The sequence below is a fragment of the Sander lucioperca genome, chromosome 2 (genome assembly GCF_008315115.2).
Source record: "Sander lucioperca isolate FBNREF2018 chromosome 2, SLUC_FBN_1.2, whole genome shotgun sequence".
Classification (NCBI taxonomy): Eukaryota; Metazoa; Chordata; class Actinopteri; order Perciformes; family Percidae; genus Sander; species Sander lucioperca.
Window position 1 is genome coordinate 37,607,246 of NC_050174.1, and position 17,467 is coordinate 37,624,712.

The 17,467-nt window shown below is 41.2% G+C and overlaps 1 protein-coding gene across 3 annotated transcripts in view; it reads right to left on the reverse strand.

Annotated features, from left to right (window-relative positions):
* Window positions 1-16,891, reverse strand: part of znf608 (zinc finger protein 608) — a 61,845-nt gene extending 44,954 nt beyond the window's left edge. Inside the window, exons 1-2 of one of the 3 annotated variants that reach the window (XM_035996956.1) lie at window positions 16,605-16,891; window positions 14,516-15,518 (exon numbers count right to left, since the gene is read on the reverse strand). In XM_035996956.1, coding sequence (XP_035852849.1) covers window positions 14,516-15,427 — 912 coding nt within the window. In that variant the 5' untranslated portion in view covers window positions 15,428-15,518; window positions 16,605-16,891. Of the gene's footprint in view, window positions 1-14,515; window positions 15,659-16,604 lie in introns of those variants that run through there. The other 2 variants (XM_035996964.1, XM_031305422.2) reach the window with 2 other exon arrangements.
* Between the last annotated feature and the right edge of the window lie 576 nt (window positions 16,892-17,467).

The following is a 17,467-nucleotide window of genomic DNA, read 5'->3' on the forward strand; positions in this document are numbered from 1 at the left end:
TCAAAATTAAATGATTTAATAATAATGTATAACAATAACAATAACTTATTTCACTAGTAAATTGCTGTTGAACGACAAAAACAACCACCAGATAGGAAAAGGAAATTTACAATAACTTCAAATGCACCACGAGGCTGTAGTTTACCAGTTTCATTGAACACAGTCAAACTTTACACCGTTTAGCGTTAGCTGTCAGCATTTTAACCGTGTTTAATCCAGCTACTAGCTAGCGGTAGGCTAACGTTAGCTGCTGTCGAGTATAGTGTTAACTAGCTAGCGGTAGGCTAACGTTAGCTGCTGTTGAGTATAGTGTTAACTAGCGTCACATGCAGCGGTATTTGTGTTGCCGTCTGTTTCAGAGCATCAGAGAGAAGTGCAGACATATCAGTGGCACCAGATTTCGGTAGCCAGGGTTGGCAGGAAGAAGATTTTTACAAGTAAATGTTCCAATCAATGATCCAGGCAGCACATTCTCGTCTCCCTCCTTCATTTTACAGTCCAATGGTGGCTAGAACGGCTCCGGATCAAACGTCAATATGGAATGGATTAATCTGCGTTATTTTTTTTAACGCGTTATTTTTTCTCAGATTAATTAATCGAAATGAACACGTTATTTTGACAGCCCTAATAAATATATATCCAACTGGCCTTTTTTACCATGATGGTGCTGCTAGAGGAAAGTTCAGGGCGCCACCAAAATCATTCGGGATCTCACTCGGGGGACCATGAATATCAACAACAATTTTATTAGGAATCTAGTCCGTAGTTGTTGAGTATATTATATATAAAGACCGTATAGGTTACTTACCATAAATCGACTGAGCTGTCCCAACATAAGAATAAATAAGATTCAGACGGGTGAGGTTGACAATCCAACGCTAACTATGAGACAGAAGACATTTGGTATTTTTAAAGTTAACATGACTTTCATTTGGCTGCAATCTGGCGCCAACACTGCAGTTTAATTTTGTTTCCAGTATTATGAAAGCTGTAGGCCTCTAGCTTTACAGCATTAAACTGATGGTAAAAGTAAATAACACCAGAGCAGAAACAGAGTCTCCTGTTTGTGCTGGTCCACAAAGCCATGCTGAGCATGGTGGTCCTGATCTGGGTGCATTCAGGTTTGACAAGTGAATTAAAACCTATGACAGACAATTGGCAGACAAATCTCTGCCCCATTATCTGGAGAGACTCTGGCCACACTCAGATAGAGCGCGTTGCACAATGGAAATTGGTGGATGGGCACCAATACATGCAAATTTGCCAGGGACTGATGCTAAGGCAATTTGTGCAAGCTGAAAATGTTTCAACTTGAGAGAAAAAATGTGTACTTATCGTGGTGCTTCATGAATCTACTTTAAAGATAATTTATTGGGGGGCTTTTTCCCTTTATTTCAGAGTGACAGTGGATATACAGGAAAGGTGCGAGAGAGATGGGGGGATGACACGCAGCAAAGGGCCACAGGTCGGACTCAAACCTGGACCGCTGCAAAGGACTCAGCCTACATGGGCCGCACGCTCTTACTGGGTGAGCTAGAGGTCGCCCCATGAATCTACTTTAAAAAGAAACACAGACATTAGGAAAAAAAAGATTGACTGAAAGGGAACTGCAGTTTCTGCTGAGGTCTCAGATCAGTCTGAAGCTGAGCTGAACACAGACACAGCAGCCCTATCGTCTAAAAATTACATTCCCGTTCGACAGAACTGTATTCTCAGTAACATATCTAATGAAAGTCTGCCAAAGTCCTAAACCAAAACTATGATCTTTTATTAAACTTAACCAAGTAGGTTTGTTTCAATTCATAACGCTAAGCACGTGTTTTAAACAGCGACTGTTTCACAACGTGCGCTGGTCGCTGGAAAATTTAGTTACCCTCAAAACGTTAATCGAGAATGCAGTTTTGTTGTATGGGAACATCATTTTTAGGGAGACATGGTTGAACACAGACACGGTAGGTGCCTCCGTCTACACTGGTTGTTTTGGCGACACAACACGGTCAAACACATTTGCTTTGCTTTCTGTCTGAACACACCTTAACAGTAATATGAATCAGAATCAAAATATATTAAAAAATGCAAACTGAAGCTACAACAGGACGAGACTATATCTAATTGGAATTGATTACGTAAACATCTTCACTGACTCTGAACATATTGTTTGTTGAAATTCATCATATGAACCCCACCATGTTAATGGGGTGAAACAGGTTTTGTTCCGAACTAGAAGAACAGAAGCCTGCAGATCAGTGGCGGCTGCTGGTCTTTCAAAGAGGGGAAGCTCATTTTCGGCCTACATAATAAAAATTGTCCATTTATTTATAATACTATATATAATAATATAATTTATATTATATAATAATAATAATAATATATAATAATTATTATAAAAATGATTTATAATATCCATGAGATGGTTTCATCAAGAGGCATGGCCAGCAGTACATTTTCTTTGTCACGGCACTTCCAGTCAGCCAGCTAACTTTGTCATACCAGGAGAGCTGAAAAGACCGGTTACTTTACCCTATCTTTTGCACTAAATCAATCTTAGGTATTGATCTGCCCTGCTGTTTAATTCTAAGTTTCTCCTCGTAAGGAAGACTTTCAAATGGCTTTGCCAAAATCAGGTCGACAATATTAGCATTGTCTGCTGTTTACTAGCTGGCTAGTTCACCCCTACAACACTAGCCTAGCCTACCGTCTGAATGAATGAACGAACAATCTAACAAAACGTTATTAAACTCGGAGGAGGAAATGTGGGAATTAGGTTAAACTGAAACAAGGAATGTGGTGTATAATTGTATGAAATGTATGATGAAAATTGGCTAGATGGGACTGAGCTGTGAGCTCGAATAGCTTCGGCGACTTTTTATAGTACAAAATCGCAGTCAATCAAAAGGAGATGCATTCTTTCGACAGACCCTCCAATCATCACGCAGAAGCCCGGAGTCCAGGCCAGCCCACTGCTCCATTCACCCCCAGAGACGCTGAGCGTACGTGGGCGGGACATAATCGCAGCATTTATCCAATGACCGTCTAGTTTCGAAGCACTGAAAAAAACTGTTCAAAGCAGCCCCATTGAAGTCAATGGACGCTAGGCTTCAACAGGGAAATGCACTGTGACTGTATGAGAAGGAAATTGAGTCAGTCGACCTGCTTTAAGTAGCTGATATTGAACGAGCTCGTCTTCGAGATGAATGTGTTCTAATGCATTTTTAGTCAATAAAATGTTAACACAATAGTACATATTTGACCATTAATTTTTTGACAGTTTAAGGGAAGCTGAGCTTCCCTTGCAGTCTTAAAGAAATCGCCTCTGCTGCATATCTCCATCATAAAGTTCTCCTCAGGATGGCGAGAGGAACTGAGGCATACTGAGATGTTAAAGAAAAAAGAAAAAAAAGACCATCAAGGTCACCTGCTCATTTTGCTAAACTTCTGAAGCTTCAGGTTTCTTTTAAAATTCACCAGGGGGGGGCTACCTCTGCCTTCTGCCTGTCTGATTTCCATGTTTCCAACCAATAATCTCCTGTCAATCACAGCACAGTGGAGCCGACACACAAGACCAAAGCAAAACTCCTCCACCAGCAACAGTCTGGGCTGTAACAAGGGGTGTAAATCACAGGTTTTATCACGATACGCTATTATATTGATTCTTTGGACAACGATACGAAATCTGCCGATATCTTAAAGTCTGTTACGATACAATTTTGATTTGAGTCAATATATGGGCCTGCGATTGATATGAGACGATACATATGCCCATTTAACACAGTTACACAAAAAAGCAACTAAAATATGATTTGACAATTTTATTACCAAGCTCTTCCAGACACTTAAATTCAAAACAAACTATTCTTTTTAAAGGTCCTATGACATGCTGCTTTTTGGATGCTTTTATATAGGCCTTAGTGGTCCCCTAATACTGTATCTGAAGTATCTTTTATATAGACCTTAGTGGTCCTCTAATACTGTATCTGAAGTATCTTTTATATAGGCCTTAGTGGTCCCCTAATACTGTATCTGAAGTCTCTTTTATATAGACCTTAGTGGTCCCCTAATACTGTATCTGAAGTATCTTTTATATAGACCTTAGTGGTCCTCTAATACTGTATCTGAAGTATCTTTTATATAGACCTTAGTGGTCCCCTAATACTGTATCTGAAGTCTCTTTTATATAGACCTTAGTGGTCCTCTAATACTGTATCTGAAGTCTCTTTTATATAGACCTTAGTGGTCCCCTAATACTGTATCTGAAGTCTCTTTTATATAGACCTTAGTGGTCCTCTAATACTGTATCTGAAGTCTCTTTTATAGAGACCTTAGTGGTCCCCTAATACTGTATCTGAAGTCTCTTTTATATAGACCTTAGTGGTCCCCTAATACTGTATCTGAAGTCTCTTTTATATAGACCTTAGTGGTCCCCTAATACTGTATCTGAAGTCTCTTTTATATAGGCCTTAGTGGTCCCCTAATACTGTATCTGAAGTCTCTTTTATATAGACCTTAGTGGTCCCCTAATACTGTATCTGAAGTCTCTTTTATATAGACCTTAGTGGTCCCCTAATACTGTATCTGAAGTCTCTTTTATATAGACCTTAGTGGTCCCCTAATACTGTATCTGAAGTCTCTTTTATATAGGCCTTAGTGGTCCCTAATACTGTATCTGAAGTATCTTTTATATAGACCTTAGTGGTCCCCTACTACTGTATCTGAAGTCTCTTTTATATAGACCTTAGTGGTCCTCTAATACTGTATCTGAAGTCTCTTTTATATAGACCTTAGTGGTCCCCTAATACTGTATCTGAAGTATCTTTTATATAGACCTTAGTGGTCCTCTAATACTGTATCTGAAGTCTATTTCCTGAAATTCAGCCTTGGTGCAGAATTACAGCCACTAGAGCCAGTCCTACAATGAGCTTTCCTTAGTATGTGCCATTTCTGTGTCTGTAGCTTTAAATGCTATTGAGGAGGAGAGAGGGGGGGCAAGGTGGAGGGTGGGGGTGTGGCCTTGACCAACTGCCATGCTTTGCTCGTTTGCAAGCCATGATGTCCCGCTCTTTCTCATGGACGGCCAAATTCTCTGGGCAGGCAAAGCAGAGAAAGGGGAGGTAACCTTTCCCCTTATGACATCATAAAGGGAAGATTCCAGATCGGCCCATCTGAGCTTTCATTTTCTCAAAGGCAGAGCAGGATACCCGTGGCTCGGTTTACACCTATCACCATTTCTAGCCACTGGGGGACCATAGGCAGGCTGGGGGAACACATATTAATGTTAAAAAACCTCATAAAGTGACATTTTCATGCCATGGGACTTTTAATATAAAGAGTAAATATAAAGTGGGAATCTAAATTAAGGGGCATGTATGCATGTATGTATATGTACCAATATTTTCACTTTGCATCAATGATATTGGATCGTGGATCTTTGAATCGATTGAGATCAATGTATCGTTACACTCCTAGCTGTAACACTGACATTAAAGCTGGATTTTACACTGAGCTTTAAATTGATGCTTTCCTTCTTTAACAAGAGAAAGAAAATGACGGAAAAATATTTCCCAACAAGGTCAAATACAAGAAAATCGTCTTCAAGGATTAAAAAATGGTCTTCAGTCGCTCTGGAATAAGCATGACCCTGAATACATCCTGCTCGCTCATTTGTGAGTCAAGTCAGAAGCAGCATTAATTCTGTTTTTTGAATTCAATACAGGATTCTCCCAAAAGCTCATGGTAAGCAGTTCCCATCAATAACTCAGCTGAAAGGTTCATCTCTCTTCCAACAATATTCTAATCAAAGTACAAATCTGGGGTAAAATTGATGATTGAGCCACCTCTTGTTTCTAATACTGAAGTTATTCAGCCAGATACATCTTCTACGTGCTGTGCAGAGCAGACTACGCTCCAAAATCACTTGAATTACTAACCTGGTAAATTGACTGGATATTCTCGCTGTTTCACTTCCTGCCCAGCTGTGTGAACGGCCCGCGGCTCGCGCGAAAATTGACCTGGCGCGTATCTTTAGCGAAGCGGAGAGACGCTTCACACACGCTTCTGGGACGAGTCGCGACGTGGCTCGTGGATTATTAAGCATTGACTTTTGAAGAAGCCAAATCCTGATGAACAACATGATGTCGAGCACAGTGTTCAGATTCTGCAACATGCAACTAGTTTGTGGTTTCCTCCCTCATACAGAACAGAGAGAGTTTGTATTAGAGGTAAACCGTGAATCACTAATCAATTAGCAGATTGACAGAAAATGAAACGCCAACCTTTGATAATTAATCGTATGATCGTGCTTTTCCATGTGAAATTGGCAAACTCCGACTTTTGTTATTGTTTTGATTGAGAGACCCCTAGTGGCAGAGAATGACATATTGTATGTTTTAATATCAATGTTCTAGTCTGGCACGATCACATATTGAGTGATTCTTTAGTCACTGTTGCCCGCTGTGATTGACATTTGTCATCGTTTTACACAGAGAGGTACAGACCCTTTTAAATAAAATGCTCACTCCTTGTTAAATTCTATGGGTATGACTCACAGCTTAACACATGACAGATCTGACGTCTCAGCAGACATGAGTCAGATCCCCGGCGGGTTTGTCCCCGCTAAGAAATCCAGATCAAGAGTCAGGAGTCAGACATTTTGTGCCTTGAGAAAAAGTGTTTTTGAAAGACATGTGACTAATTGTCTGCACGACGCTGACTGACGTTCGCTCCAGCCAATATTCTGTGAAAATGAAAGGATAAACAACATCAAAGTGCTGATGATTATCAGGTGCAGACTGGACACGTGTGGGGTGAGTTTGAATCCTGCTGAGGGCCGCCGACTTTTGTTTGATGATAAGACGCTACAGAAAAAGACAACTGCTAATAAACATAAAGATTTATGGTTGCATTTTTCTCTTTAAAATGCCTATTTTCATGTCATACTAGGTATTAAGTGCTAATTAAATCGTTTTAAATAAATAATTTACCGGATAAAGAATATTGTGAGCCAAAAGAACAAAAAAAAAACTTAATTCACAACATACCAGTCTTTGTCACACTGTAAATCTATGTTGAATTAAGAGGCGTGATTAACATGGATTTTTTTCTCTCGTCTTTTTAGCATCATTAACACATAAGTGTAATGTGGTGAACGTGAGAAAGGTGAATTGTTAATGAACCTCTGTGTTGAAAGTATCACCTGAAAGATCTGGTGACGCTGAATTTTAACATCAAATCAACAACTTTAAATAATCATTTTAAATTTGCAGCATAAAGAACATATCTGTGTTTCTGAGCATGTTTTTTTATTTATTCTTAATGTGTTCACGAATATGAATCTGATGTTTTGACTACATGCAGACATTAAAGCTTGCTTTCCTCAGCTGTGAAATTGGGAGAAGCTTTGGCTCAAAATAATTTGTGTTACATCACTGCTCAGCAAGCGTCGCTCCAGGCTGTTGTTCACCGACATGACTTGACATGAGCTTGCAAACACAAAGACAAAACCATTTTAATTACCTGATATGCATTGTCAAGTACATCTTGATGTTCATACTTTTGTGTTTCTACTAAAGTAAAAATTTGAATGGAGGGGTCTCATTTATAAAACTGTGCGGCGAATTTGCGTCAGAAGTGGCATACGGACAAAACATAGGATGTGAGTACACACAGAAATATTCTGATTTATAAAACCGTTCCCACGCACGTCCTACGCCAGATTCCCTTTATAAATCACAATCGACTCTACATGTGGCGCAGCTTTGGCAGCTTCATGTCACCAAATTAATATTCATCCATACTGACATCATGCACGCTGCATGATGGCACTGCTGACACTGCTGGAGGACTACGCCAATTGAAGAATCAGGAGAGAAAGAGGCTTCAGGGACCATGACGATGACCTATGTACTGAATTGGGTCCAGTAGAGAGGGCAACGCGCCGGCACCGTGCCATCCCGGTCCAAATACAGCTCCCCGCCACTCTGGGGGCAACCGGCTGTTTCCAGAGGGAAATGGCAGACAGCTAAGTGTTTTTTTATAAATATAATATATAATCTTCAACTTCATCACTAAGGCTTGTTTGGATATAATATAAAGTTCTGTTTAATCTTATCATATAGGTCTGGTATATCAGAGCTGTCCCTGAGTACTGTAATGCCTGCCAATTTGGACGGTATTATTAATATAGGTAGTCTATAGATCAGGTTTCCCTACACTGTGCGAGAACAGACCAAAAATATAATTCGATTTGCACAATTCCCGAGCATCTGACGAAAGAACAACAGCCAGGGTCATTAACATACTTATCAGCATTTATGAGGAGCTTTGCATTGACTATTTATGGTTAAAAATGGCCGTGTGGAGGGCGGGATATGAGGCTGATTCACATACGCACACTTGTAGGTAATCTGTGATTTATAAAGGGAGCATTGCTTACAGGTGTGCCTAAGCACGGTTTTATAAATCTGATTTTTTTTTGGCGTACGCCATTTTTGGCTTTTGGGTGTACGTACACTTTTAGTAAGGATCCTACGCACACTTTTATAAATGAGACCCCAGGGCTGTAGTCAAGTCCACCTTTGTCAAGTCCAAGACAAATTCAAGACCGGGACTAGTCGAGACCGAGTCCAAAGAGGTTCAAATCCAAGTCAAGACCGAGTCCAAAAAAGTTTGTTCCCATTCTGGAAGTTATTACTTGTCCTGAAGAATTCATAGTCAGGGGCGGTTCTACATTGAATTACACCCAGGGCGAGAAAAAATTCCGCCCCGGGTGGCTGCCCGGTTCGCCCGTGCCAAAAACCGCCACTGTTCATAGTACAACGTGCTCGCTGACATTGTGTCTGTGGCCAAAATGAAAATGATTGATACCTGATGATTGAGGTATATGATGCAGCCAGGCGACCAGTCTTGATGCCCGTTCTAGATGGATTTTGAATTAAACTAATATCGGTTTTCTGAACAAGCGCGCTTCATCAATGGATTTGTTTTGAAGGAGGAAGTTACTTTAGAACAAAAGAAAATAGTGCTGGACTCGGTCAAGACCAACTACAATATTTGGCGAGGCCAGTGGCCAAGTCCGAGGCAAGTCCGAGGCCAAATACCAACAATTCCAAGACGGGTCCGAGACAACAGAAAAGCGTCTTCAGTCCGGACTCGAGTACTACAGCCCTGCTTGTAACTAGGGCTGCACGATATGAGGAAAATGTGCAATATCTGATACCGTTGTTGAATATCGCAATTACGATATTACTTGCGATAAATAAACATATTAAAGTGTACTCAGTTCTGCATTTCTGCTGCTTTCAATATTCTGCTAAAATACAACAAATTGCATGTTGAATTTAAAACAAAATTATTTTATTGAACAAATTGAACATTGAAATTAACATAAAAGGCACCACTAAAAAAGAACGACAGTTACATTTTCCAGAGCAGTTATCTACCGATATTTTCCTTCAACTAACACAAAAAATCTCGTGAGTGTCTATCTGGATATGTCACAGCCTATCGCGATGTGTGTATTGCGCCACTTGATATTGCGAAGACGATAAACAAACGATATAGTGTGCAGCCTTGTAACTGTCTACTTGTAACAGAGTATTTCTACACTGTTGTATTGCTACTTTTAGTACGTCTTCCTCCTCTGTGTTCTGGTGAGGTGAATAATAACAGCTGTGATGCTGCTATAACACTATGCGCACCTCTCCTCATCGCTCTCCGTCCTGATGCTCGCTCACTCGGGATCAACTGTTTACATGCGACATCACACCCTGGTCGCAACTCTCCCTGAATAAACTAAACACTGTCATAGTCGCCATGGAAACCCAGCCTGTGCAAAACCTGTTAAAAGCCCCATCAGGTGAAAACGGGACGACTCATGAGATGCTGGTTTCACAACATCTCAACACAGCCGTCAGGCGAGCTCACCGCAGTTACAGTAAACAGGATACAATGTTAAAACCACTTAAGAGTCCTGAGGAATAACCGGATATTGATGTGCATGTCAACGCTCCTGTGAAGTGATCAGAATTTATGATAAACCAATCGGATCCAACAGAAGCAGGATTTGTGTTTGTTGATTCATCCTCATCCCGCCTGCAGGGATCCACGCTGACAGACAGGAAGTGATAGCAGAGCAGCCGCTGTCATTCACCGAACAACCCAAGTGCATCTTATTGTCATGCAGATGGCAGTCTGCGTTTCAGCAGCACAAGAACTGCTTTTTATTTCTGCCAACGAGGCTGCATCAGATTTTAAATGGAAGCTTGATAATTTCCGTCGTTTTTAAAGATCTTTACATCTTTTCTTTGTATATTTTTAGCCATGATAGCATTAGCAGCACAACTCCAATGAGGGTCAGTCATGCCACCACTGGTGGCCCCGACTGAAATATCTCAACAACTATTGGATGGATTGTAATGACATTTGGTTCAGACATTCATGGTTCCCAGAGGTTGAAGACTACTGACTTTTTGGTGATCCTCTGACTTTTCCTCTAGCACCATCATGAGGTTTACTTTTGTGGTTTTAAGTGAATTGTCTCAGCAGCTTATTGAATGAAACACGACGTGGCTCATCATTCATCTTCCCCTCAGGATGAAATGTAATTACTTTGGTGATGCTCAGACTTTTCATCTAGCGCCATCATCAGGTCAACATTTTGATTTGTCCAATAAGTTTTGGTTTATTACCAAATACCTGCATAACTAATGACATTACCATCGGCCTCAGCTGGATTTCGTGTTTACTGCTAATTAATTACCAAATGTTAGAATACTAACATCACAAACTAACTAAACTAAAATGGTGAACATGGTGAACATTATATATTCAGCATGTCAGTATGCTAACATTTAGCTCAAAGCATCGCTGCGCCTAGAGTGACCAGACGTCTGGAAAAATTCGGGACCTTCCCATATTACTAGCAGTTGTTCCTAATTAAAAAATTAGACAAAACCACACTCAGATAGTATTATAGCCAAATAAAACATTAAATACAGATAGTTAGGAAACATAATTTTGGTGTTGCCCACAGACGGGCACTGTTATGTCTGTAACTTACATGAATTATGGCTGTTATAGTTTTTTTTTTAGCCATACATTAGTGCCGCAAATTGATAAACATCTATGCATAGAAGTGACGCATAGCAATGACGTTGTTAGATTAAAACATTTATGGAGGGAAATGAAACCATCCATCGCTGACATGGAGCCGGGTATCCCGGGACAGCCAAAACACGTTATGCAGGTACCGGGAGGAGTGGGGAGTGAATTTGGCATTTTGCAAGGAGGGGAAGCAGAAAATAGACTTAAAGATTAAAAAATACGTTACACAGCCTGTGTAGACAGCTGTAGGTTTAAAATATAAGCAGATCTATTCCATCAGATGTGCATGAGACAGACTGAAAAACGTGGCTGAAACGCCATTTTTGTTAGAGCAATATTGGGCGATATGGAGAAAATCAAATATCCCCATGTTTTTGACCAAATACCTCGATATTGTGGCGATATTGTAGGGTTGACAATTGGTGCTTTCACAAAATATGCACACAATGACATTTTTGATAACTAATCATCAGTTATGTTGATATAATAACTATGTGGGTAAAGGCAAATAATGGAACAGCTAGAACAGTCTGTTGGGTTCAGAAAATTACATCACTCTACTGTAATGCAGCCTTTAAAACCAGGAAAAGACAACACTTGTGTCATATCAGGATATTACGATATCCAAAATTTAAGACGATATCTAGCCTCATATATCGATATCGATATATTGCCCAGCCCTAATTTGTGTAGACACAAAAAAGGCTATAAGGTATCACTTTTAACTGAGGACACAAGGACCTCTGCCTTATCTGTAAAATATATTTCATATATGGTTCTGTATAGTAATTAGAATGTCAATTGTAAGCGTTGTGTAACATCCAGGCTTTGTACAACTATATCATGTATTCAGCGCTTCTGTTCCTGTCAGCAGGGGTGTAACTATTTAATCCAATTTCCATTCAATTTAAATTAAATGCATCATCAAATCTCACATTCTTGAGTTGATTGAGTTGAATCTTACAAGGTGTTACAGCTCTAAAACTGTAAAAATGGAAACAGAAATGGAAGTGTTTTAAGAATAATTAAAACACATCCAGCTGCTCACACCAAGGTGCGAAATGAGAAGTGACGTTTACGAACTTCAGCCTCGATCAACAGCAACTCAGCAACTCAGTTTGTATGTGGAAAGGAAGAGGAGTGCAGACATGAGCATGTCAGAGCAGGTGGGCAGCAGTCTGGATTGAGTTTAACTAAAAAGAAAAGAAATGTTGTGTTTTTTTCAGCCGCCGTACACTTTTGCGGTTTTCAAAGCCGAAGCAAAGACCACGATGACAGTGTAGCGAGCAGTGCGTTCAACCAATCAGTTGTAGGAAGGGTTCATGTTGATGCTTGCAGGGGCGACGGAGAGAACTGCCAATCATTGACCAGACAGTTGACTTGAAAAGGCTCCTTTCCCAAGGAGATATCATTTAAACATTTCCTGACAACAACAAACCTGAGTTGACATTTTTACAACGTGGGTCTAACTTATAACTATTCATTAGTTGAACCTGAACAGTTTTTTCCATGACAGGTGGAAAATGTCTGCCATCAGGAGGGTCTATAAGAAGAGAAAAAATTGCCCAAGTTTTGCAAGCACTCTCTTTGACAAAAAATGAATGAATAATGAATAGTCCGTCTTTTATTTAAAAAAAAATTTACAGGGCGAGTCTTTCATTTTTCCAAACCCCTAAAATGCAATTTAACTCTAAGTAGTATGTATCTGTCTTGTTGCTTGTATCTCCCACGATTAAAATTTTGGAACTGATACCAAAATGATATAGCCTGGGAACCAACCAAATCTGCGAGCTTGTGTTTTATTTGCTCTGGCAGATGCGTCTGCCAGAGCAAACTCACATCGCTCAACTCACATTGCTTAGCTTCTGTGTCGGTACTCCTGTCTGCTTCTCTAAAATGGGGGCGTGCCGACAGCCATCTAGGTAATACACTGACTATGGATAAGTAGCTCATACAAGCCCACTTCAAAAGATTTAAATGATCCCTTTAATGTCAAATTTAATGTCAGATTTTAGTGTTTCAAGGTGTAACTGCCTCTGAAGCTCCACTGCAACCATCACAGGACACTAAACTCTTCAGTGCAGCCCAGATTACTGTTGACAGAGAATGAATTACAGTCACTACAGAGCTCAGGGGGAGTGTGTGTGTGTGTGTGTGTGTGTGTGTGTGTGTGTGTGTGTGTGTTTCACAGCCAAATGGGAATCCTTCAGATCAACAAATAAACAAAGCAGCCGGGGCAGCGTTCCTCCTGTCAGCAGCATCTGCCAGCAGCAGGGAGGATGCTTCAGTTTTTCCTGCCTCATCTCATCCTGCGTTCACACAAAGAAAACAACCAAAAAAAAACTCCTTCCGGACATCCTTCATAGGTTTCTTTTTTTTTTCTTCCTATCTCTTTTAGACTCTTCCAGCCTATGTCCTCTGCTGTCACGTCCATTTCCTCCCTCTCTATCAAACATCTCTTTACCCACTTCACCTCTCCACCCGTCTTCCTCCATCTTTGTCTTTCATGCGGATGACTTATTAAAACCCCCAAAAATGATTTCACAAGGGGCAACATCCCTGCAAGACCCTTAAAAACGACTCGAAAATGGAGCTCAGAGTGGTTTGTTAAACCTCAGCAGTGCAACCTGTCACCCTGCAGTAATTATGTCTTATTTAAAAACATTTTGACCCGCACTCTAACACCTGATCCATTTTGACATGATGGGTATTTTCCCAAATGAAATAAGCAAACAAAGCCTGTGCAGATGTAACAAAAAAAAGAGCATTTACAGAAGAGGAACATTCTTATTCCCTCAAGCCTTTGTTGAGTTGCTGCTGCTGCACATGTAAATAGTTGCTCTCTCCTTTAATCTCCAGCAAAAACAAGGAGGACTAGATTAAATGGCACTGAAAGGAGGAGGAGAAGGATGGAGATGGAGGACACACTGCTGCGGCTGCCTCCCTTCTCCTCCTTCTCTCTTAATCTCCCCTCCAAAAGAAAAAAAAAAAAGACAACAATAAAAAATCTCATCTCTGTACATCAGCATGGTAAATATCAGCAGACAGACAGGGAGACTGGGAACAATGACACCAGCTGGGCAACAACAATAGGAAATAAATATCATGTGGCAGGGAGGCAGGCGGTCATCCCTCCACCTCCACCTCAATCTCCATCCATTTAAACATTCCTGCTGTGTGTCTGCTGCTGTACAGGCGTCTTTGTGGCCTTCACACCTGCATCTGACTGATTGTGTGTGCTCTGAATATCAAAACTATTTCATTTCTACCCTTTTATTTGAATGGTTTCCGCCTTTAAATGTGAACATGATGTTTAACATATAGATGAAGCAGCTGCAGGTGTGAGGTGATATCTGATGTGTTTGTTTTTGTGTTGTTGATTTGTATTATTGGCCTCCAGACAATAAAAGCTGCTTACCTTCTCGGCTCCTCTGTGTTTCTTGGCCGCCGGCGTGTCGTCATGCTGCCGCCTGACAACAATAGCGCTGCCGCCGCTTTTAACTCCACAATCCAGCGCAGTTTTATTGGCAGCACCGCCGCCGTTACTCCCGCTATTATTGTTATTGTTTACGTTGTTAATGTTGCTATTATCTCCCATGATCCTAGATTCCGGCGCGGCGCAGTGGCAGTGTCCGGGGCCGTCGCGGCACAGATGATGCTCAGGCAGGGCGGACGACGGGAGGAAGAGGGAGGGAGGAGGAGACGAGCCATCGCCGGGCTTCTCCTTCCTCGTCCGGACAGGAGGAGCGGCGGAGTCCCTGTCTCTCTCCCTCTTCCAGCCCCGGATCACGTTTTTCCCCTTCCTCTCCTCCTTGCCTTTGGCGCATGTCGCAGGTGAGGCCGTGGTCACTTCGGAGACACCGTTGTTGCTGCTATCGCTCCTGCCGCCGCCCGCGTCTCTGCTGACCGCTGAAATCATCTCCAGACCTTCTCCACCTCCACCAACGCTGCGTCCTTGAGCCTCCCGACGCTGCTGCTGCTTACCGACCCCGACGCACACCGCAACGGCAGCCGCTGAGAGATCCGCCGCCGCCGCCTCCGGTTCCTCTCGTCCCTCCCGGCCGGCTCGGCTGCGTTTAAGCGCGGATCTCCTCGGCTCCGACCCGCCGCTGCCGCCACCGCCGACAGGTCCCCGGGTCTGGAGCGAGGGCAGGGCCGCGTGTCTGTTGGCTGAGCCAGCGGCGCTGGAGGAGGAGGAGGAGGAGGAGGAGGAGGAGGTGATGGAGATGGAGGAGGCGGTGGAGGAGGAGGAGGCGGTGTGGTTGGGTGACAGCTCCCTGCAGTCCGTCACCAGCCCTCCATTCTCCCCAGCTCTCAGGAAACGGTTCATCTCCTCCTTTCCTTGTGTCCTTTGTCGATCTTCACAATAATCAGCATTCAAGTCATTGTCAGCCCGCCGCAGTGTGGCAAACAGCACCGAGCTATAGGTGGACACATGCAGGTCTGTTATAGGCTGCCGGATCAGGCCTGGTCCATTACAAACTACAACACAGGATGAATGACAGCTGGGGATTTCTGACAGAGACAAGAGGTGCTTGGTATTATGTAGCCCCAGGTCCCATCTGAAATAAAAATAAAGAAATGTAACATAATAATGAAACACAAAAACAAAAGAAATCCCATCACACTGCAATATCTGTTTTCAAATAAGACAATATAATGTATTCTTATTGTTTATTTTCTGTAATAATATTTTAGAGAGTGAATCCAATGTTTTATGTCACTATAGCTTGAGAAATATCTCAAAAGGCACAAATTTGATTTTGAAAGAAAATGAATCTGATTCCTGTCAGAGAAGTAGGCCTACAGGGGTTGGCCACAAGGGAGCGCTGCAGCGTTTGCTTTATTGTTATTGGATGTCCACTAAATGTAATGGACTGATGCATCTAATCGGCTGCTCCTTTCTGAATCTTTGAAATGGCCCTGATTGGTCACAGGGGGAGCTATAACATCTGTCTACTGATTATTTTTCAGTATCAAACAATGAGAACATTTTTAGTAGTCTCCAACATTCCTATAATCACCTACTGTGATCAGTATCAGTACTCTTAATTTTAGTAAAACAATAATATCCAGGAAATTATACTACCGGCAATCAGGCTATTCTTTATTTGCTCCTATTTCAACACTTTTACAAATTACTATAGGAAATAATGCTGTTGTGAGCCTGATGAATGTTGATAAAAGATCATTAAACATACATTCGAGAGCTAAGTGTGCAGTCACTACCCCAAAACACTTCTGAACATGTTTCAGATGAATTATAAAGATGACGAAGAAAAACATCAATAGAATAGATCCAAACATTTGAAATTAAGTTTAGCCTATCTGAACATCCTTTTCAAAATAAAGTATAAGAATCAGTGGCAGTTTTAGGTGAAATAAAGTGGTGCAGCATCAACTACCAGAAAATGACACAGTTTAACATTATGCACTATTTCACATTTCTTACAAAGTATAACACAGGTGATGATTTGACTGAGAGCACTTAGCTAACGTTAACTTACCTGTTGTTTCTGGTAACGTTAGCTAGCTATGTTTTGCCAATTTTTGCCAGTTGTCCTTCTGCTTTCATGTTTGGCTATCCTCTCAGAAACATGTTTAAGGTTTCCCATAGTCTGTTCTTAACCATATAGTTCTTGACTGGTTACGTTACCATCCCGAATCCGAATAAAACAGGGAAGCAAATTAAAAGCTAGCTAGCGTTAGCAGTTAGCCACTTTGTCCTGGAGAATTTCTCAAAGTTACATGTGAGAAATTTATCAGAGGTTTGGTTTATAACATATCCCGCGGCTAGTAGGAACTGAGGTGTTTTTTAAATTTTTCTTTAAAATACTTTATAAACAACCTCTGACAGCTACCAGCCAATGACGGAAACTCTACCTGGCAAACAGCCAATCACAATGCAGCGGGGACCATAGCCAATCAGCTTTGAGCATGTCTATTTTTGTTTTGGTTTTCCCCTATTATGGTTTTCCCACACTAAGCACTTGACATTGGAAGCCTCAAAGCACCTTTACATTGTATAATAATGAGGATTTTCCGACATGCATTTATCCAGAATCATGTTAATTTCTAAATTACTCAGTACTACTAAAACCACACTTTTTTTCTGCTGCCAGCAAGTGGCGCTTTGCCCCATATGACAGATATGATAGAATTGTATTATCCCAAGGGACATACATGTGCAGCAGTTGCAGTACAAAGTAGGAAAGGGAGAACATGTAAAATATTAAAATAACAATAAGGTCCAAATCCAAAATATACACAATGTCAAAAAACAAAGTATACCAGTTTAAGTGTCTTTATTGTCATATGCACAACAATTACAGTGAAGCAGTTATTGGCGAACAATGCTATTTATAAAGAA